At 42.8% G+C, this 23,187-nt stretch overlaps 1 protein-coding gene across 3 annotated transcripts in view; it reads left to right on the top strand.

The window, feature by feature from the left end:
• The first annotated feature begins 14,999 nt into the window (after positions 1-14,999).
• Positions 15,000-23,187, top strand: part of NTF3 (neurotrophin 3) — a 67,646-nt gene continuing 59,458 nt past the window's right edge. For 2 of the 3 annotated variants that reach the window (XM_075603061.1, XM_075603060.1), the window contains exons 1-2: positions 15,000-16,184; positions 17,043-17,362. Coding sequence is in view for 1 of the 3 variants with exons in the window: in XM_075603060.1 (XP_075459175.1) it covers positions 17,345-17,362 (18 nt within the window). In the remaining 2 variants the exon portion in view is untranslated. The remainder of the gene's footprint in view (positions 16,185-17,042; positions 17,363-23,187) is intronic. The other variant, XM_075603062.1, reaches the window with a different exon arrangement.

Genomic DNA, 23,187 nt, shown 5'->3' with positions numbered 1-23,187 from the left:
AAGATGTGTCCGTGGCAGTGAGAAATAACACATTAAATACCAGCACAAGAATTAACTATTCGAATGGAGGAGCATTAATAGATCAGTACTATGCGAGCTCTGAAGCCAGAAGGTACGTGGAGCGGACCTGCGTCTCCAGAACAAAGTCACACGAGAAATGGAATGAAAACATTTTTGCTGTCAGAGTTGTCACTGGAGGTGATAGTTGGTTCTTAGTCTGGAATGTTTAGCGGCCCTGCTTCAGCACAGCCTGCACTTACACATTCTGTGTTAACACAGTAGCATTTATCCTAAAATTATGAACAAAGAATTCTCCTCTGTCGTTTATATGCCCAGACGGTTTAAGTATGTAACAAATGTGTAACAATTCAGTAAATAAAGGGTACAAAATAAGTCCCAAAACATAATGGCAAAGTATTAATTGAAGAAGTGGACATTATTAAGTATTATACATACGGTGACACATTAGAGCTTATAAACAAGGTTTTTATTGTTTATTATAATTTACATCCAAGGATGGGGATCAGATGTAAAATCTCAAATATTACTATTGATGCCAAAACAGGAAGATGGGGAGAGGTTGTGCCGAGGAACTTATTGTAGGGAAATGTATTGTAGGATATGTCTCCATTGTGCCGGTTTCTAATTATCAACAACACGAGGCACAGCAATAAATGAAGTAAGGCACAGAGAATAGGACAGCCAGACATCTGGACACATTTTCATAGATTCATTCCTTTGTTGTTTTAGGGCCCTCTGACAGTAACAGAGGTTGGGACTGAGGTGTCTATTAATGTTTACATGGAGCCTATACAAGCCACTATATTACAAGTGCAGTAAACAGAAAGCATTTTAAAAATGGTGTAGAAAAGCAATATATTGCTTCAGGTTTTTGTCACTGTGTTGTAACCTGAAATTAAATTGACTTTGAGGGGAATATTGTGACTTATATAATTACATAGTAGATGAGGTTGAAAAAGATGTAGGTCCATCAAGTTCAACCTATGCTAAATTTAGACAACAGATACTTTATCCTATATCTATATTTACTTATTGATCCAGAGGAAGGCAAACAAAAAACCCCATTAAGGGGAAAAATTAATTCCTTCCTGACTCCAAGAATTGGCAATCAGATTAATCCCTGGATCAACATCCTTCCCATGTATACTTATTTGGTATATCCCTGTATACCTTTCCCATCTAAAAAGATGTCCAACCTTTTTTTGAACAAATCTATTGTATCTGCCATCACAGTCTCCATGGGTAATGAACTCCACAATTTAACTGCCCTTACTGTAGAGAACCCTTTCCTTTGTTGCTGGTGAAATTTCCTTTCCTCCAACCTTAAGGGATGGCCCTGAGTCCTTTGTACTGCCTGTGGGATGAATGGTTATTTTGAAAGCTCCTTGTATTGTCCCTGAAAATATTTGTATATAGTTATCATATCCCCTCTTAGACGCCTCTTTTCTAATGTAAATAAATCTAATTTAGCTAGCCTCTCCTCATAAGTTAGAATTTCCATCCCCTTTATTAATTTGGTGGCTCTTCTCTGCACTCTCTCTAGTTCCATAATGTCTTTTCTTAGGATTGGTGCCCAAAATTGTACTCCATATTCAAGGTGGGGTCTTACTAATTCTTTGTAAAGGGGCTTAATTATGTTTACTTCCCTTCCATCCATTGCCCGTTTGATGCAAGATAAGATCTTGTTTGCCTTTGCAGCTACTGCATGACATTGGGCACTATTGCTAAGCCTGCAGTCTACAAGCACTCCTAAATCCTTCTCCATCAAGGATTCCCCACATATATCTCCATTTAATTTGTAAGTCACCTTTTTATTCTTGCATCCCAAATGCATAACCTTACATTTATCTGTATTAAACCTCATCTGCCATTTACCTGCCCACGTTTCCAGTCTCTCCAAGTCCTTCTGAAGAGAAATTACATCCTGCTCTGATTCTTTTACCTTACAAAATTTAGTATCATCAGCAAAGATGGAGACTTTGCTCTCGATCCCAACCTCAAGGTCATTAATAAACAAGTTAAAAAGCAGGGGTCCCAGTACCGATCCCTGAGGTACTCCACTCACGACTTTTGCCCAACCTGAAAAAGTTCCATTTATGACAACCCTCTGTTGTCTGTCCTTTAACCAGTTTTCAATCCAGGTGCATATATTATTACAGAGTCCAATTTTCTTTATTTTGTACACCAACCTCTTGTGTGAAACCGTATCAAAAGCCTTTGCAAAATCTAAGTAGACCACATCAACTGCATTGCCCTGGTCTAAATTCCTACTTACCTCCTCAAAGAAACAAATAAGGTTAGTTTGGCAAGATCTATCCTTCATAAATCCATGCTGACTATTACTAATAATTTTGTTTTCCATTAGGTGTTCCTGAATATTATCCCGTATTAAACCTTCAAGTAGTTTCCCTACTATTGAAGTCAGGCTTACAGGTCTGTAATTTCCCGGTTGTGATCTAGCTCCTTTTTAAATATAGGCACCACATCTGCTTTACGCCAATCTTGTGGTACTGAGCCTGTGGAAATGGAGTCCTTGAATATTAACTATAATGGTTTGGCTATTACTGAGCTTAACTCCTTGAGAACTCTTGGATGTATGCCATCGGGGCCAGGTGCTTTATTTACTTTAATTTTTTCAAGTCGCTTATGAACTTCTTCCTCAGTTAACCAATTGGTCATTAATATGGAGGTTGTGGCTTCCTCCTACGGCACTACTATTGAACTTGATTCTTCCCTGGTAAACACAGAGGCAAAGAATTTGTTTAATACCTATGCTTTTTCCTTATCTCCAATAATAATCTGCCTACCCATCTCACCCTGAAAGGGTCCTATATTTTCTTTTCTCATTTTTTGTTATTAAGGTACTTAAAGAACTTTTTAGGGTTGACCTTACTTTCTATTGCAATCCTTTTTTCATTATCCATTTTTGCTAATTTGATTGCACTTTTGTAATTTTTGTTACATTCCTTATAATTCTGATACGATGCCTCCGTCCCTTCTGACTTAAAGAATCTAAACGCCTTCCTCTTCTTGTCCATTTCCTCCCCTACCTCTTTATTTAGCCACATTGGTTTTGACTTATTTCTTTTATACTTATTACCCAAGGGTATACTCTGATAAGTGTGCTTTTCTAACAATGTTTTAAAAACTGCCCATTTATCTTCAACATTTTTCCCTGCAAAAACATCATCCCATTGTATTACTACTAGATTAGACCTCAGTTTATTAAAATCTGCCTTTCTAATGTTTAAGGTCTTCATTGAACCCAAGAAATCTATTTTTTGATAATTTATTTCAAATGAGACCATGTTATGATCACTGTTACCCAAATGTTCCAGGACTTGAATATTTGTTATTACTTCTACATTGTTTGATATGACCAAATCAAGTATTGCCCCTCTCCTGGTTGGTTCCTCAATAATTTGGGTCATATAATTGTCTTTAAGCACCCCCAAAAACATGTTTCCTTTTGTTGTAACGCTAATCTCATTGGCCCAGTCTATGTCTGGATAATTAAAATCCCCCATTATGAAAACATGACCCAGTTTTGATGCCTTTTCCATTTGCAAAAGTATTTTAGCTTCCTCAATCTCACAGATATTTGGTGGTTTATAGCATATTCCCACAAACATTTTCTTAATACTTTTACCTCCACTGCTAATTTCTATCCACAAAGTCTCTACATTTTCATCATTCCCTTCATAGACATCATCCCTTATAATAGGTTTTAGATCCGGTTTAACATATAAACATACTCCACCTCCCCTTCTATTTGTTCGATCCTTCCGAAAAAGAGAATAACCTTTTAAATTACTGTCCAGTCATGAGTTTCATCCCACCATGTTTCAGTAATGCCTATGATATCATACTGCTCCCTTGTAGCTATTAATTCAAGCTCCCCCATTTTATCTGTCAGGCTTCTTGCATTAGCAAGCATGCATTTCAGGTTTTTTTCAGCCTGTACTATTATCTTATCTGCTCCTTCCTTTCTGCTCACACTTGGTTTAGTCTTTAGAAGTTTTCTAGAATTATCTGTATTTACTATGGGTGTCTAACTGCTTGTCAAACTCGCACTTGCCCCCATTCTACCTCCATACCACCTTGTATTCTCCTCTATTCCATTTAGTTCATTATCTGTTTAATTCCCCTCCCCCCTCCATCCTAGTTTAAATTCTCCTCCAACCTTTTTAGCATTCTCCCCCTAGCACAGAAGATCCCTCTTCATTGAGGTGCAATCCGTCCCTAGAATATAGATGACACCTCTCAGAAAAGGAGTCCCAGTGCTCTAAAAACCCAAACCCCTCCTTCCTGCACCACTTTCTTAGCCATGCATTAACCTCCCGGATCTCTGACTGTCTCCCTGCGGTAGCGCATGGCACTGATTGTATTTTAGAAAATACTACCTTGGAGGTCCTTGCCTTAAGCTTTTGGCCTAGATCCCTGTAATCATTTTTTAGAACCCTCCATCTTTCTCTAACTTTGTCATTGGTGCCAACATGTACCAAGACGACCAGGTCAATCCCAGCCCCCCCCCCCCCCCCAACAATCTGTCTACCCGATCCGCAATGTGCCGAACCCGAGCACCCGGGAGACAACAAACTGTTCGGTCACAGCAACAGATTGCCCTATCTACCTTCCTAATAATGGAGTCCCCTACCACCACAATCTTTCTTTATGTTTAACTGAATTGTTTTTCCAACAAAAACAGATGATTGATAATCCTAAATTTTACCATAAGATTTTCTAAACAAAATTAATATACAACTCATTGTTGTGGAAAAGAGAACAATTACAGCAGTTTTATACAGGGCGGACATGTTATTGCGTATTTGGAAATGTTCCCTCTGTATTCTTTAAGCAATTTATTTACAGTACAATAATAATAATGGCTGAGAGTGAGGGGAGTGATGGGAGAAGGTCTTTAGGGAGGAAGTTAAACAGGTGTGCTAAAGGGGGTCACAGGACTTCAAAGCGCAAGAACTCCCCGCAATCATAGAAAAAGAAAGAAATATGCATAGTGAAAATGTGCAAAATGTGAATATTGTGATTTAGAAAAATCTGTGAGTGCCCACTCACGTGGTAGTGAAATAAATCAGGCGTTTTCAGATTAAATCTGGTGTAAATCTGGGTAAACTGGTATCCCTGGAACTCCCCGGATCATAGACTAACAGAAGATGTGGACATAGTACAGAACAGCTTTATGTATGTAAAAGTATGGCTGAGCAGTGAGATCATTCAACTCACATGCTCCCAAGATAAAAACAGCAATTTGACCACTCTGGGTCTGAAGTGATGAGTACACTGGGTCCTGCATGGCTCAGCCATAGCAGGGACCCTCTGTCTGCCTACATCTCTCGCTTCCACTACCACAGGGAAGCTGCGAGCTGGGGAGCCGTCTCCCCCTGCTCCACAAAGCCTGCCCTAAGCCTCCAAGGAACCACTAACTGGTCCCTTGCTGCCTCTGCACTAGCCAGAGCTCCTGCAGCTGGTACCCAGGCAAAATGCCTGCTTTGGTCCACAGGCAGATCGGCATCTGCCTGCACCATCTCCTGGTACCCTTCGCGGAGCTTCGGTAGTTCCCTGTCTGTCACACAGTCAGAAAAAAGGTCACAATGGGGAACATTATACACATGGGGACACTGGTCGGCGTGGTCTGATTTACCTGCCTGGTGCCTTCGAGGTCCTCTGCATGTGGGCTCCAAACTCGCCATGTTACTGAAGGACTTAAAAGCTTAAATCATTTTCAATTTCTTAATCAGTAGCATGAAGTAAATGTATTAAGAAATCCCATGGGAATTGAAAATATGTACTAATGAATTATCTCTTTCAATTTTATAGATATGCATAATTAGATATCCATAAGTAATCTTTTATATATTTGGAAGTATGCCATGAGTGTAACAGGGACTTGACCTACTGTAAATGTGATATCGCTTTTTACATTTAGTAATTTTTAATTAATTGACAAGATATATAACAGATGTTTTTTTTCAATTTTATACTTAACAGAAATTTCCTCCTCGTTCGGGCGTTCTGAAAGTTACAAATGCATGGCCCGTAGATGTAACTAAAGGACATGGCTGATTCTGTCTCTCTCCTGCAGCGGGGAGGGTCTCTGATTCCGTCTCTCTCCTGCAGCGGGTAGGGTCTCTGATTCCGTCACTCTCCTGCAGTGGGGAGGGTCTCTGATTCCGTCTCTCTCCTGCAGCGGGGAGGGTCTCTGATTCCGTCTCTCTCCTGTAGTGGGGAGGGTCTCTGATTCCGTCACTCTCCTGCAGCGGGGAGGTCTCTGATTCCGTCACTCTCCTGCAGCGGGGAGGGTCTCTGATTCCGTCTCTCTCCTGCAGTGGGGAGGTCTCTGATTCCGTCTCTCTCCTGCAGCGGGGAGGGTCTCTGATTCCGTCTCTCTCCTGCAGCGGGGAAGGTCTCTGATTCCGTCTCTCTCCTGCAGAGGGGAGGGTCTCTGATTCTGTCTCTCTCCTGCAGCGGGGAAGGTCTCTGATTCCGTCTCTCTCCTGCAGCGGGGAGGTCTCTGATTCCGTCTCCCTCCTGTAGTGGGGAGGGTCTCTGATTCCGTCTCTCTCCTGCAGCGGGGAGGTCTCTTATTCCGTTTCTCTCCTGCAGTGGGGAGGTCTCTGATTCCGTCTCTCTCCTGCAGTGGGGAGGTCTCTGATTCCGTCTCTCTCCTGCAGTGGGGAGGTCTCTGATTCCGTCTCTCTCCTGCAGCGGGGAGGGTCTCTGATTCCGTCTCTCTCCTGCAGTGGGGAGGTCTCTGATTCCGTCTCTCTCCTGCAGCGGGGAGGGTCTCTGATTCCGTCTCTCTCCTGCAGCAGGGAGGGTCTCTGATTCCGTCTCTCTCCTGCAGCGGGGAGGGTCTCTGATTCCGTCTCTCTCCTGCAGCGGGGAGGGTCTCTGATTCCGTCTCTCTCCTGCAGCGGGGAAGGTCTCTGATTCCGTCTCTCTCCTGCAGCGGGGAGGGTCTCTGATTCTGTCTCTCTCCTGCAGCGGGGAGGTCTCTGATTCCATCTCTCTGCTGTAGTGGGGAGGGTCTCTGATTCCGTCTCTCTCCTGCAGTGGGGAGGTCTCTGATTCCGTCTCTCTCCTGCAGCGGGGAGGTCTCTGATTTCGTCTCTCTCCTGCAGCGGGGAGGGTCTCTGATTCCGTCTCTCTCCTGCAACTGGGAGGTCTCTGATTCTGTCTCTCTCCTGCAGCGAGGAGGTCTCTGATTCCGTCTCTCTCCTGCAACTGGGAGGTCTCTGATTCCGTTTCTCTCCTGCAGCGGGGAGGGTCTCTGATTCTGTCTCTCTCCTGCAGCGGGGAGGTCTCTGATTCCGTCTCTCTCCTGCAGCGGGGAGGGTCTCTGATTCCGCCTCTCTCCTGCAGTGGGGAGGGTCTCTGATTCCGTCTCTCTCCTGCAGCGGGGAGGGTCTCTGATTCTGTCTCTCTCCTGCAGCGGGGAGGGTCTCTGATTCCGTCTCTCTCCTGCAGCGGGGAAGGTCTCTGATTCCGTCTCTCTCCTGCAGCGGGGAGGGTCTCTGATTCTGTCTCTCTCCTGCAGTGGGGAGGGTCTCTGATTCCGTCTCTCTCCTGCAGCGTGGAGGTGTGACGTAGGGGTAGCTGGCTGACCTAATAAATAGAAATCCCAGCTAGTTACCCCTAAAAAAAAGTATAACTTGTCTGGCTAAGTAATGTATATTTCAGCCCAATGTATGTAATGTTTGGGGAAGTACAGGGAATATGTGCTGGCTGTGTGTAATTCTAAGTCCTGTCTTTTACATAATTACCTTATGTCTCAATTTATGCCTGTGCTAGCAATTCCTCCCAGCTTTGATACTTGATATTGTGTGTTGAGAAAATTAACATGTCTGCACTACAAATGTAAATTGTATTATGTGCCTGCTCCTATCATTTCTATGGAGGGAGTTTCTGTAATCCATTTAGCTGAACTGTTCCATAGAAGTAATAGGATTAAAACCTGGGTTGGGGCAGCTAGTTGTCAGGGTTCCTAGGGGGAGGTGAAAGGCTGCTGATCAGATCTGGGAGTAAGAGCCTTGTACTGCCCAGACTCTGAGGCTCCTACCCAGTGGCAGGTCCTGCGTGCCTTAGCACGCCCCTCCTCTGGCTTTTGTGACACCAACTCAATCCGTGCTCTAGTTGGCCAGCAGCCCCTGTGCCATGTAAAGGATAGCCACCCAGGGCTATATAAGGTGTGCTGCTGATCAGAGCACTAGACTATCTCTGGGAAGGAGCGTGGAGACCATCTGAGAGACACTCTGGGAAGGAGTGTGGAGACCATCTGAGGAACACTCTGGGAAGGAGTGTGGAGACCATCTGAGGGACACTCTAGGAAGGAGTGTGGAGACCATTCGAGAGACACTCTGGGAAGAAGTGTGGAGTTAGACTGTGACCAGCTGGAGATACATGTCAGAGTGGCTGCTGTGTGTTTAGCACTCTGATATCCTGAAGCAGAGAAGCAGACAGGGTAAACCCATTTGAAGTGGGTCCCTGCACCTAGGAAAGTAGATCTCATTCCCCAGACCCCTGTAAGTGTGTATATTCTCTGTATTTTGTGTTTCTGTGTGTTTCCAAGGTCTTATCCAAAATAAACCTCATTTTATTTCACTGCCTTGTTTTGCCTATTGACTGATCCCTTAAATATAAATGTGTTAAGAGACCTGGTCTCCCGTGACAGGCTTGTCTCTGATTCCGTCTCTCTCCTGTAGTGGAGCGTCTCTGATTCCGTCTCTCTCCTGCAGCGGAGAAGGTCTCTGATTCCGTCTCTCTCCTGCAACTGGGAGGTGTCTGATTCCGTCTCTCTCCTGCAGTGGGGACGGTCTCTGATTCCGTCTCTCTCCTGCAGCGGGGAGGTCTCTGATTCAGTCTCTCTCCTGCAGTGGGGAGGGTCTCTGATTCCATCTCTCTCCTGCAGCGGGGAGGGTCTCTGATTCCATCTCTCTCCTGCAGCGGGGAGGCCTCTGATTCCGTCACTCTCCTGCAGCGGGGAGGTCTCTGATTCCGTCTCTCTCCTGCAGTGGGGAAGGTCTCTGATTCCGTCTTTCTCCTGCAGCAGGGAGGGTCTCTGATTCCGTCTCTCTCCTGCAGCTGGGAGGGTCTCTGATTCCGTCTCTCTCCTGCAGTGGGGAGGTCTCCGATTCCGTCTCTCTCCTGCAGTGGGGAGGTCTCTGATTCCGTCACTCTCCTGCAGCGGGGAGGTCTCTGATTCTGTCACTCTCCTGCAGCAGGGAGGTCTCTGATTCCGTCTCTCTCCTGCAGCTGGGAGGGTCTCTGATTCCGTCTCTCTCCTGCAGTGGGGAAGGTCTCTGATTCCGTCTCTCTCCTGCAGTGGGGAGGGTCTCTGATTCTGTCTCTCTCCTGCAGTGGGGAGGTCTCCGATTCCATCTCTCTCCTGCAGTGGGGAGGGTCTCCGATTCCGTCTCTCTCCTGCAGCGGGGAGGGTCTCTGATTCTGTCTCTCTCCTGCAGCGGGGAAGGTCTCTGATTCCGTCTCTCTCCTGCAGTGGGGAGGTCTCTGATTCCGTCTCTCTCCTGCAGCGGGGAGGGTCTCTGATTCTGTCTCTCTCCTGCAGTGGGGAGGGTCTCTGATTCCATCTCTCTCCTGCAGCGGGGAGGACACACCTGGGATATATGCTAATAGGAGTAATTTAAATATACTCTGCCTATCATATTTGCATATATCCCAGGCATGCTCCTTTTTGGGCACAGGTCTCTCTCCTCGACGTTTCAATGTGGGTTTGAGGGGATATATATAGCACTTGGAACTCCTCTCTCTCCCCTGTGGTTGGTGATCAGTGGGATCACTTATTTTAAGGAGGATCCCACATCACCTCCCCTCCCCCCCCCCCCCCCCTCCAATGAGTTCCTTTTAGAAATATCTTGTAAATCGTATCTTAGTAGAGATGGGCACATTTTTCTGGCGGATTTGGATTCGCCTTGGATCGGCCGGTTCTTTCTGTTAGCAGATTTCTGCAGATCAGTCTCAGAAAGGCCAGTCCACAATTTCAGAATTTTTATTTCATTTTAGAGAGCGATCTGAAAGCTGTGGCCGTATTGCTAATATATCCGTACATGGAATAATCCGTGGGGGCTATACCTTTCTCTCTCCGTGGATTGATCCACGCTGATTCGCAGACGGAGTTTGGTGGGGGATGGAAACTGCTTTGGCCTGGATCTCCCAACTCTGCATCAAAGGTGTTTTCTTGCAGTTTATGCACCTGTATTTGTCGCCTACTTGGTCACCACTAGGCCTCTCACACAATGATCCTAACTAATCCCAGGGTGATTGAGAGTGTGCCTTGCTATTATTCTCTGCCTGATTGAAGGAAACATTTGTAGTTTGTTATGTATACTGTAGGTGTAGTAGTTTTGATCAACTGAAACAATCAATATGTACTATATTTATTACCTTACCTTCCAGGAGAAAAAGCTTAATATTTTCCTTTTTTATGACCATGTTTGGTATATTGTTACACGAAAATCCTAGTTTTAATAAAAGTGGAAATTTTGGTGTATTACCGTAAAGGAAAACAGGTCATTGTATTTGTCATAATAACAGAACTATTCCACCTCTATTGAAGTTGTAATAAAGTGAAAGCACGCTGTATTATTTATTTAATGGTTGGTTTCAATGTAATATATTTCAGAATCTGAATTTATATATAATAATGCTATAGAGATATACAAACTTTTTGCCCAAGTTTTTGAACCCTGCACATTTTGCCAAAGCAAAACTTGCATCATTTTACGCAGTTTTACGCAGTTTTACGCAGTTTTACGCAGTTTGCCCAGTTAAAGATAAACTCGATTCCATTGCCTGAAATATGTTTCTTTTTTGTCAGAGAAAAAGTCCTATTTCACTGTTTGGATGATGTTTGAATATAGATCCGCTGGTGGAATTTGAAAATGTCGCTAAAAGTTAGAAAAGTTTGATAACATTTCTGTAGAATTTAGGCCATTACAAGCTACAGTTTTAGAATTTGTTGGGTAAAAAAGTTTTTTTTTTAACTTTTTGCAAATTTAGAGCGTAACAGTGGCGAGGCGAATTTCAGCTTGTTCGCACATCTGTAATCATGTTGTATAATAATGTTTAGTAGCTTTACATCTGTAACCCTGAAAGCCTAATTGCTAAAAACCAAATAACAAAACAAGGAATATACAATAAATAAAACTTTCTGGTGGCAGAATGCCTAAATACAGAGAGAACGCAGCAGGGCTGGGAAACGATATCTCAATGGTAAAGTTCTTTGAGAAATAACATTTGTAAAGTACATTGATAATAATCAAATTCCAAGAAATGGAGCAAATCGCTCAACAGGATGTGGTCCGGTCAGCAATTTGTTTTTTTGTTTTTGAATAGAACTGTTTTCTTAGAACTTAATTAAAAAAAAAAGCTATTTTGTTTATTAATATTTAACCCCAGCTGTCAAGAGGAAAATGCATTGCAGGTCTGTCTGGCTACAAAATGGTTAAAAATATCATCACCCCCTCCCCCCCCTGGACTGGAGTGGAGTGATGCCGCGAGTAAACACAGATATCACATGCATGAAAGAAAGGAATCCCCTGGCTTCCCATAAGATGGCTTTTTCTGATGCTAGTTTCTGAATTATATTAGATTGGGGCTAGGAAACGTTGATAAATTGTCCTCATAAATACTTGAAGAGAAAAGGAAAATTGTAAAAAGAGTGCAAATAATGACAAGCAAAATACCCTAACTGTCATTAAATGTGCAAAGAGGAAACTAAGACACTAGTGTATGTGAATATTGAATAGTAGGAGTATCCACATTTCCCAAGTCCATGCACTTTTAATCATAAATGTATACATTTTATACATCCTTTACTGCACGTGCGCTGAATGTACAGTACATCATTGCAGGGACAATATAACATTTCATACTTTGATCTTGGGCAAAGCTGGGTGTGTGAAATCAGAACCTTACATTCCAAAATCAAATACGAAACCAAAACCCGGAACATATTTAGAACCAAAACCCAAAAATTATTTGGAAGTTTTCCCTTTATATTATGTTAGTTGCCTAATTATTTTTGTATTGTATATTTCTGTTAAGCATGTTTATGCTTTTTTTATGCTGTTTTGAAATGTTCCTGTTTATTTTGAGTTTTCCATTATTTGAAGAAATTCCTAAAAAGACAAATCATTATTTTTTCAAAACCAGCACACCCCTCGTGTCAGCGACCCCCATCTCCCCCATGTTGGTGCTCCCCCCTCAGCACCACCCCCCCCCCTGACAGCACTCCCCCTTCCCTCCCTCAGCAGCTTGCAAGCACTCCCTTTTCACACCTGTATTTCTCTCTCCCCTCTGTCTCTCACTCTTCCCCCTGTCTTCCACCCTCACTTTCCCCCCCTCTTACATCCCCTCTCTCCTCTCACTCTCCCCCTCCCCCCTCCTGCAATCACTCAATTAACCCCTCTCACTCAATACTGGTCCCTCAGTCCCCCCTCATCCCACTAAGTTCTCTTCCCCCCCCTGGCCACACACAATTCGCCTCAATACTGACACCGCCCCCCCCCCCCAACACACACAATAATTACTCCCCAATACTCACACAATACAACTTTCCAACCAATACAAAACACTACCCCCCCCAAAAAAAACTGCAGACACCACTACACCCCCCACCCCCAGATACAAATACCACTACATCCCCCTAAATACAAACACCACTACACCCCCCTAAATACAAACACCACCACCAGCCCAGACACAAACACAACTATAACCCCCAAATACAATTACCAACCCCCAACCCAAATACAATTACCACCAGCCCCCCAAATACAGTTACCATCACCACCCCAAAAAAACATTACCACCCCCACAAGTACAATTACCACAAGCCCCCGCCCCCAGATACAATTACCATCCCCCCAAATACAATTACTACCACCCCCAAATACAATTACCACCACCCCCAAATACAATTACCACCACCCCCAAATACAATTACCACATGCCCCCCAAATACAGTTACCATCACCACCCCAAAAAAAACATTACCACCACCCCAAGTACAATTACCACCAGCGCCCGCCCCCAGATACAATTACCATCCCCCCAAATACAATTACTACCACCCCCAAATACAATTACCACCACCCCCAAATACAATTACCACCACCCCCAAATACAATTACCACATGCCCCCAAATACAGTTACCATCACCACCCCAAAAAAAACATTACCACCACCACAAGTACAATTACCACCAGCGCCCGCCCCAGATACAATTACCACCACCCCCAAATACAATTACCACCACCCCCAAATACAATTACCACCACCCCCAAATACAATTACCACCAGCCCCAAATAATAGTTACCATCACCACCCCAAAATACAATTATCACTACTGCCTCCCTCAAAATACAATTACCTCTGGTTGCCACCGCCGGGCCTCGGCTCTTCCCAGCTGCTGCCTGCCTCTTCCCACGTCGGACCTGCCTCTCCCCCCGGGGGTACCTGAATTTCTGGGGCACCCAGCTTCTGACACGCACCGGTGGGAGAGAGAGGATGGCGTGGGAAGAGGCATGCAGGCAGCAGCTGGGGAGAGCGGTGGGCTGGTGCCCAACGTGGTAAGCCAGAGGCCCTGGAAGCAGGACACAGAAGCTGGGCCCGGCCGACTTCCAGCGCCGGCTGAGCCCCCCACAGCCTCCATGCCCCGGATACTTGTCCTGGCTCTCCCCTGATAGTGTGCACCTGAAACACACATAACTCCTGATCAATTTATTGCAAGCCCAAATGGCAATGGAGTTAACACTATAGATACTGTAGCTCTCCCTTTGGTGGGACCAAGGTCTACAGTATTATAAGCTAACCGCTTACCCATCTTCTGCATCGTGTCCCTTCCCTGTCTTACTTTCAGGAGCCATGCACCATTTACCATTACTAGAATAGGTGTGAACTAACATTTCTCAGTGGGATATGATGTATTGCTGCATGAATTGTGTGAGTGTAACTTCCTGCCCCCACAGACAGAGACACACACCCAGAGACACACACCCAGAGACACACACCCAGAGACACAGCCTGGGTGGACATGTGTGCAAGGCACGGCTTCCTCCATCCTTTCAATATCTCCGCCACTTAGGGGCGCTGTTGCAGAGGACACTGATGAAGGACCTGACTTCACTGTAACATACTTGAGTGACCCAGTTATGTGGATTGCTAATTTCTGTTGAACCACGTCACGTCAGTTTCATTGTACGCAAAGACAGAAAACGCACACATGTCTGTGTTTTTGTGCTATTACTGCAATAACATAACTAGATAAGTAACGCTATTTTGGCAATACTGTAGAACAGTTGAGTTTGTACCTTGTAGTAACTGTACATTCAGTGATGATATGTATATGGAGTTCATTGTTTTTCCTATGGGAGATATGTATGGTGTGAGTGAACTAAATACATAATGCAGTTAATTCCCAGTGAAGGACCTAAGAAAATCAGATCTGGGTTACTACAAGTTGTGGTACTCACTACTTAGCACTTGAGCATTGTAATGAAGGTTACATAAAGCAGTTTTTCCGGTGCAGCAGGTCATAGAAGAGCAATCACATCTAACATATAGCTTTGAAATCCCTTAGTTATTGCTCATACCAATGCCACATATCTGATCCAACAAATATGAATATAGTTTTAAACAACATAATTAAACCCAGAATCTATTTGAGAGTTCATAGAAGCACATGTACATGATAAAATACACTCTCATTGAGATCAAAGATATATCATTCCAACCCCATAAGAAACGTGTGTCCAGATCCTTCTGAAACGGGTCTGTTTTACTTTTCTGTACACATATTTTTGGCAAGATTTAGCTGTCACATCTCAAATTACAAGGCGTGTTGTGTGCATGCAAATATATACAGTACACACACACACACACACACACACACACACACACACACACACACACGCTCATGCATCTCTCCCCATCCCCCCAGTAAGAGATATACTATTATACAAAGTGGACTATCAGGTCCCTGCAGAGAAAGCAGCGCCAGTGCTGAGGCATGTACTCAGCACTCATGTACACTGCTCATTGCAGCCAGTGGCTCACATTTCCATAGGACTTGGTGGAATAGGAGAAGTTCAGGACTCCACCTTATCTGCGTCTATTTTAACCCTTTGATTGCGGGCGGGGTTGAGTGTTTTCATAGCTCGGCTGCAACATGAAGCTCCCTCTCCAGATCCTAAACTGGATGTCTTATCCTGACACGGAGTGCCCGGGGAGCAGTATATTCTCATGGGAGCACATACTGTGAGACCTGCAGCCACCCTGCCACCCCTGCTGCAGCCACCCTGCCAGCCCTCATACTTGGCTGAGCTCCCTGCTGCTGCCAGCCTGCTCCTGCCACCCCTGCTGCAGCCACCCTGCCACCCCTGCTGCAGCCACCCTGCCAGCCCTCATACTTGGCTGATCTCCCTGCTCCTGCCACCCCTGCTGCAGCCAGCCTGCCACCCTGCCACCTCTCTCACTTGGCTGAGCTCCCTGCTGCTGCCAGCCTGCTCCTGCCACCCCTGCTGCAGCCAGCCTGCCAGCCTGCCACCTCTCTCACTTGGCTGATCTCCCTGCTGCTGCTGCTGCTGCTTCTGATGGAGAAGTCTCAGGCTGACTGACAAGGAAACGCTTTGCCGGGTTCACTATATATTTTTTCCTTTGAGGACTTTAGAAAAATGCTCAGACCATTGACAATAATATGCACTGAGAAGCACATTATTCCCACAGACTGTCCCTGTGAGCAGCGTGCTGGAGGAAGCTCCTCTGAAGCTGAGTGCTGCTCCTCTGAAGCTGAGTGCTGTGCCTCTGGAGCTGAGTGCTGCTCCTCTGAAGCTGAGTGCTGCTCATCTGAAGCTGAGTGCTGTGCCTCTGGAGCTGAGTGCTGCTCCTCTGAAGCTGAGTGCTGCTCCTCTGAAGCTGAGTGCTGTGCCTCTGAGACACTTCCAGTGGGAGATGGCCAGGCAGGGGGGGCCCTTTGTATAATGCACATTTATTCCAAACCGCTTTGTTTGCTTCTTCTGATCGAGAAAACTGATAAAACGCCTCGGATTGGAAGTGAAATTTATCCTACTGAGAATCCCAGACCCAGAAGAGGGTGTAGGATTTCCTGAGAAGAGGGCACAGGTAGGGTCACAGAGCACACAGATATTTGAAGAGGCAAAAGGGAAATGTGAGATGGAAATACAAAGGAACAAAAGGAGTTTGGGGAAAGGGAACTAAAAGGAACTACTACATCCTAATCTCAATGTAACACAATGCTCTCAATCTCTAACGGGTTTATTTTAAAGGTCCAGCTAATAATGGCAGAAATATACTACACGAAGTCTTCCCATACATAGCTGAGCATTTCCCCCATGTAATGATAAGTAACTCACATGCTGAGTACATGTTTATTTTGGCCGCATGAAAATCACTTACTGTATCAATAAACATAATTGTTTTGCATTTTACAAAGTACAGACGAGGGACATATGGAAACTGTAACTATTGTGGACATTAGATAGACTTGCATATGTATTAACCATTTATGGTGTCTAAATATCACTCACACATAACTCACACACATTGTGTATAATACAGTGACTGCCTTTGTTCATAAATAAGGACCTCTACTTTTGCAAGATTGAAAAAATAAATCATGAACACTCGATGGACACATTACATACTTTCTAACACATAACACGGTTTTATTTTCTATAAATAGGTCATTTTATCTTAAAGAAGATAATAGAAAGCAAATTAGTAGCCACTTCTATCCGTTTTCACAAAATTGGGAAGCATTAGAGACCTAAACATTCCCCAACATTGAGCTTTCCCATAATAATAATAATAATAATAATAATAATAATAATAATAGTAATAATAATAATATATTGTGTCTGAGAGAACCCAGATATGTTGTGTGCAGAACTCCAAGTCTGCAAATAAACTGATTGTTACATTATTGTCTAATCCACATAACAAACACTTTCTACTGTACAGGAGCACACTGGCAGTGCCAGGACTATCACTGGGTGACAACGCTGCTAGCTGAGATTGTGTGGCTCAGGCACGTGGCAGTGAAAGGGTTAATCCGCAGAGCACTGAGCCATCTGGCTGGTTTGTTATAATCGAGCAGATTATGTTCAGGAGACTCACAGTTTAAGACTCCAGTCCTCACCCATAGAGCAGCCGGGAGCCCTGCACAGCGCTGGCAAAGCCCCCTCTGCACCCTGAATGAATAGACTTCTAGCAACATATAGCTGCTTCATGTCGACTTTTCCTAAAGCATTGCCACGCATGCCATGGTTACTCCTGCCACGGTAAGGACACCCACTCGTGTGATATAAAGCATGGCATGAAAGGGATTGTGAGGTGGGCTCTGTCAAAAATAACACTTCTCAGGCACCACCGAAATCAGAAATGTTATTTTCGAAAGAGGCATGGAAAGATTGGACACTGTATGTTATAACAAGGGGAAGGGTCTTGTTCTCGCATTTAAAACAAATGCAGGGGTGAATTCCAGGTAGTGTTGTGTGTGTGTGTAAAAAGGTATTTTCTTGACTAAGCAAGTACTGTATTACCAAAAATATTCCAAACAACCTTTTAGATAATAGCAGGGAATGTAGAACCAGCTCCAACAGAGCTCTCTTACCCTGGGGCAAGTATTAGCCCTTGACAAAAACATTCAAAATTCCCTTTCTTTGACTCCTTTCCTGCCCAGGTAATTCACTTTAGCTTTCTGCTTAGTTACAAATTCCTTATGATTGTCTGTGTATGTTGTATAATGCCAGCAAGGTACTTACTACATGTGCTAGGATACTGTATGTGGGTTACCGTGACAAAGTTATTTACTATTGCAGTAATCTCTGGGGTATACTAATTCTGAACATAACATTTCCACATGTAGAAAAGTTACTTAATAGAGTGTACTGTATGATCCAATAATAACATATTGTAGTTACATGCAATACCTCAGGCTGTTTTATATTTACCTTAGTGAACTAGAAAGAGAGAGCTTGTATTCTGTAAATGACAAAATCATTAGTTAAGGAAATATTATTTTGGATAGCCTGTTGTGTTAACACTTTTCCACTATTAATAAAGCTAATTAAGATGCATGTCATATCAATACGTATTTTTCATTTAATAGAGTTCGAAAAAGTGTATAAAGTGTATTTATTTACACTTTAAGGTTAACGATTCAGATAAATACTAGTTCAAGATAAACTTGGCTGTATTGTTTCTGTTGCCAAACAGCCAAATTCCAGTTAGAATCCCATTTTTAGAATCAGTTTACATTTGATCAGTTGTGTAACAAATGTCATTAGTGCTTAAAGATTGATGTAACACTCAGCTTAACTACAGTATGGATGGTTTACAAAAATATTGGAAGTGTGAAAATGTTTGGCATGCAAAATAATAAACTTGACTGATGGAAATATTGCCCTTGCATGCATGAGCGTAATGTACGATTGTGATTAAATGCTAAAGGGAAACTAGGGGTGTAATAACTAGGAATGATCTCAACTAATTACCTTGCTGGCTTGAAAACACGTGTTAGATGTACTGTAAGTGGGAGATTTATGTATGTTCTAAACTGCACAGTTTGTGTACTGAACAAACACTCTGAGTTGTTTTTTAATTTCTGTCTTTCCTTTTTGCATTTTATTTAATTACCACAGTGTTTATTACTGTGTGGTGGTAACAAATACTTTGTAGTTTATCTTGATAGGTAATACTCCATTAATAGGATTATTTCCGAATAGGTAATATCCTTAGTGTTGTATGCATCTCACATGCTCATTATATTTGCTTGCGAAAGGGAACTGTGTATCTTAGCATTTTGAAATCAGTTTGCAAGTTGTAAAAAGATGACCTTCTGTAGCTTGCAAGGTATTTAAATGAGATGGTATTTGTGAATTGCTGTAGAACTGTCTGTAAGCCTAACCTTGCACAGGTTCTCTGCTCACTATATAATGTCAGTGCATCTCTGATTAGAGGGAAGTCTAATTTCCTATTGTTAACTAAAATGTGCCAGTAAATAAGACACGTACATATTATTCGAGTGTCTACAAGTTTTAGTGGCCCATGTACTACTTTTTATAAATTATTAGTGTAATAATATTTATAGTGACCATACGGTGAAAATAATGAATTTTGTTCACATTTATAGTTAAACATCTGTGCTGCATTAAATACATTCTTAGCTGATACATAGCGATGTAATTCTGCACTAAGAGACTGTCGGATTTACACCAGGTTCAACTTAGTGGGTGATTTTGACGCAGATTGAATTACTTGGCTCACAGGTGCAATTTCTTTTTACTACGTACCATTTCCATTTGTGCACCATATGCCCAAATTTGTTTACACCTACTTGACTAAAACATTTTTGACTCGAGGTGCATTTTGAGACACGAAGGTTAGTAAATAGGGGCGTACAGAAGCAATATCATTAGAGATTTCCATGCGTCAGTTTTATGCCAAAAACATCTATTTGAAACATTGGCCTTTTAGTTTTGGGTGTTGCTTGTGCCTGAATTCATTTGAAAATATTTAAGCTTGGGAAAACAGAAATAGAATAAAGGGAATATTTTATAACCTGTTCCTTCTCTGAAAAAGTTCTTGTTTCAGGCAGTGCATAAAGTTAATTTAAAAAAAATTGTGTTACTGTGTCCGATTTAAAAAAAGATCTACATTTATTGAACATTGTGGCTGAGTTTGTTGGACTGTACCTTATAAAGGAAGAAATAATATTTATGTTGTATAAATATGAAAGGCTTTTTTTAATGTAAATAACATTTTCCTTAAAAAATAAAGTGGAATTGCATATTTGTAAATAGAAAGTAGTGATATAACATACCACGCCCCCAGCGCTCTCACATTTCGACCATTGATTCACGGATTTTTTAGGCATATAGTGGATATCCTGTATTTTATGAAAAATGTTCATTGAGTACATTTAAATAACGCTATATAATGTTGTTTTACACATGATTTGGCTACACGTATTTGTTAACATTTACTTTGAAGGGGTTATTACACATTGGAAATAACTTGTGTTGGTTTTTGTGCTTGCGTAGTTTCAGTGTTGTTAACAGTAGAGGTTGGGTAACTCTTCCAAAATGCATTTTTGCGGTTTTCTGACCAAAATCTATTCTTGGCAAACCAGTTCACAGAACTTTTAAGGGCTAAAAGTTTCCCAGAAATCACACATTTCCACCATTAATTTGCTGTTTCGCCAGTGATTCGCCAAACATTTTACATTTTGTTTAATGATGCTATCTCCCACCCATAGCCCAAAACAGGTCTTTTGATGGAGAGGAGGAAACCCCCATATTTTAGACTTTGGGTGGGAGTGAGCATCATTCATTGAAATGCTTGGCGGATTTTGACCAGTGCTGTGACTCAGCTGTGACTAATTTTTGATTTTTCGTGCCAAAATTGGCTGTTTTTGCATGGTTTCCAAACTCAGGCGAAAGCTTCACACGTCTAGTTTCCAGATTTATCTTTTAAGTAATTTAGCCTTGAGTAATTTGGGCTCTTACATCGAGGAAATGGGGTTACCGTAGAGTAGCTCCAATGGGACATTACGCAATAGTAACAAAACATGGCGCATGTTTGTATGTGGTGCTTTGCCACCTTGCACTTCCTGAAGAAACAACGTATAACGCATTCAAGTGAAAAGGTATTAAAGTGTTTTCCGGAGCCAGAAGGTGTCTTATAACATACCCTCACTCAGGAACACGTGGCCCTGAATGCAAAGAGAGCTAGAATTCTGACCTGCACCAAGAATAGGGAGAAGGAAAATGCGCTCACCAATGGACAATATATTTGTATTTAGTATCTTGAAATACTTCCAGATTTTCAGCAATCACATCCCTAAAGTTCCTTCTTTTCCGAACGTCGCAGTTATGTTTTCCCTGTTGTTTATTGTATGTGCGGTCTCCGACCTCTAGAAGTAGTGGCCACACCGCGCCACATTCTACTTGGGGTTAGGCTTTAGGAATGGGAAGTGAGTTTAGCAGATGTAATTACTGGAATGAGCCAAAAATGTGTTTAATACTTCATTGTCTGTACAGACGATGCCTTAAAGGGATGGTTGGTGTTATTCTGCTTAGTGTTATATTGCCTTCAGTGTATCCGAGATGCGGTTGCACTGTGGCTTGGGAGTGGTTGCGCAATTGGCGTGTGTATGTATTATACTGGACAAGCCATCCAATATTTATCATGCTGTTGAATTCTCACGGCTACATTTCCCCATTTATCCAATCATTTCCTTTTCATTTTATATTAGTCAATGAATTGTGATTCATAAAAACTGACCTCCATTATCTTTTGTATTTTTATTTTAATATCTTGCTGTTGAGCCTTGGTTGTATAGGCTGCTCTGTTTGTTTAATAAAGTTTTATAAATTGAATGTGATGTCACAGAATGGTGGGCTGTATACATTGGAGCTTCTGAAACCCAATCATACTGATTCCCCTGAGGAAGCAGTTTAACTGTGAAACGCGTGGGGTTGGACTTTCCACTGCTGTGACCCCCTCTGTGTCCATTGGGACATTTGTGTGCTGCTCCCCTTCTTCCCGTGGAGGCTGGCGATGTTAGCATAGAATATCTACCATTGTGGAGCAGGAATCCGGATTGGAGCATCGGCGGAGGTCTGTGTTGGCATCCGCGCTGTGACCTGAGTGGTCTCCATGCCTATTTGTTACCTGTAGCATGTGAGTTTAACCCTATGTTTACTTTTTTTCATTGTTATGAAAAGCAATACTTGCACTATGTCCATTCTCCTTCTCTCTATAAACGCACTGGAGAGGATTTCTGATATACTCACAAATCTTAAGTGATCCTGGACACCCTTTCAACACCATTGGGTGTAGGATATCCATTCTATCCTGAGGCTTGATGTCATATTCCCACAGTCTAACTGCTGATTTCCCAGTTTAAGTGCATTACATGCCTACTTTTTCCAACGATCCTGTGAGTGCATCGATCGCCCTTCTACCTCGGAATACACACTTTAATATACAGAATTGCACGATTTGGGGTTTTCTACCCCACGTGTGGTTCCTGGGAGTTGCGCTTCAATCTTTGCATCTGTATTTTTATTTTCCTCTGAAACTCTGTCACCTTATTTACTTCCTTAGTTATGTTACCATCGTGTTGAGGGATTTAATAACCCCATAAAAAAGGTGTTGTCCACGCCTCATTCTAATCTATTGTTATTTTTGTGAAAATCAAGCCACTCAACAATGTTTATACTGTACATGCTATAAACAGGTTGTCCAAGATTGTTCTAGCGTCTTAGAGAATTTCTGTGGATGGGCACAGATGAGCTCAGAGTGTGTCATTTTGCCGCTTCCACAGCTGCCATTAAACAGTACCAGATACATGACCAAAAGGGCAAAACTGTCTTTTGATTGGGTCTGATGCCACACCTGGACTTGCTAGTTCCAGTTCTGCAATACATCAGTTGAAGCTTCAGGTTAATTGCTGTTCAAAGGAAAGTGTGGCAGCTAAAAAGGGACGTAATGATTCAATGCTTGTTCGCGTATCCATGCCCCCAAATATCTGTAGTTTAGGCAATGTGTGAGGATTTTGGGACTGGGACAACAAATCTTTGTCAGGAATGTATATATTAATTTCAATGTTGTCCATCAGTACTGAAGACTTTTTATCAAGTTTTTATACATTAGAGATGTACGCATTTAGCTTACAATGCTCTAGAATTAATGAAAAGGGGCGTCGAGCAGTTTTGAGAGATTACAGATTACAGCTAATTACCGTTTTTAACAGAATTTTGCCAAAATGGCAGAACAACAACATTTAGCAAAAATCAACAATATCTAAAGGTTCATGTGACAGTTTCCATTTGCTTCTGTTTGGTGTCACAAAACTAATGATATACTCTGTTGCTTCAGTATAGTGCTCTCAATTGCCCCCCGGATTTGGAATGGGGGTAGTTATGAAGAGGACAGGAGGAAGAGGACAGGAGTAAGAGGGCAAGGGGCAAAAGAAGTGCACTTGTTGTTCTCCCTCTCCCTTCCAACCCCTAAGCTTAAAACTTGGCTCTGCAACCGGTAGAGTTTCATCGGCTCTTCCTATAGTGACAGTATTTCTCCTCGTTTCAAGGACAGTCTT

This window comes from Ascaphus truei, chromosome 5 (genome assembly GCF_040206685.1).
Source record: "Ascaphus truei isolate aAscTru1 chromosome 5, aAscTru1.hap1, whole genome shotgun sequence".
NCBI classification, from domain to species: Eukaryota; Metazoa; Chordata; class Amphibia; order Anura; family Ascaphidae; genus Ascaphus; species Ascaphus truei.
This window is presented reverse-complemented; position numbering and strand designations above follow the sequence as displayed.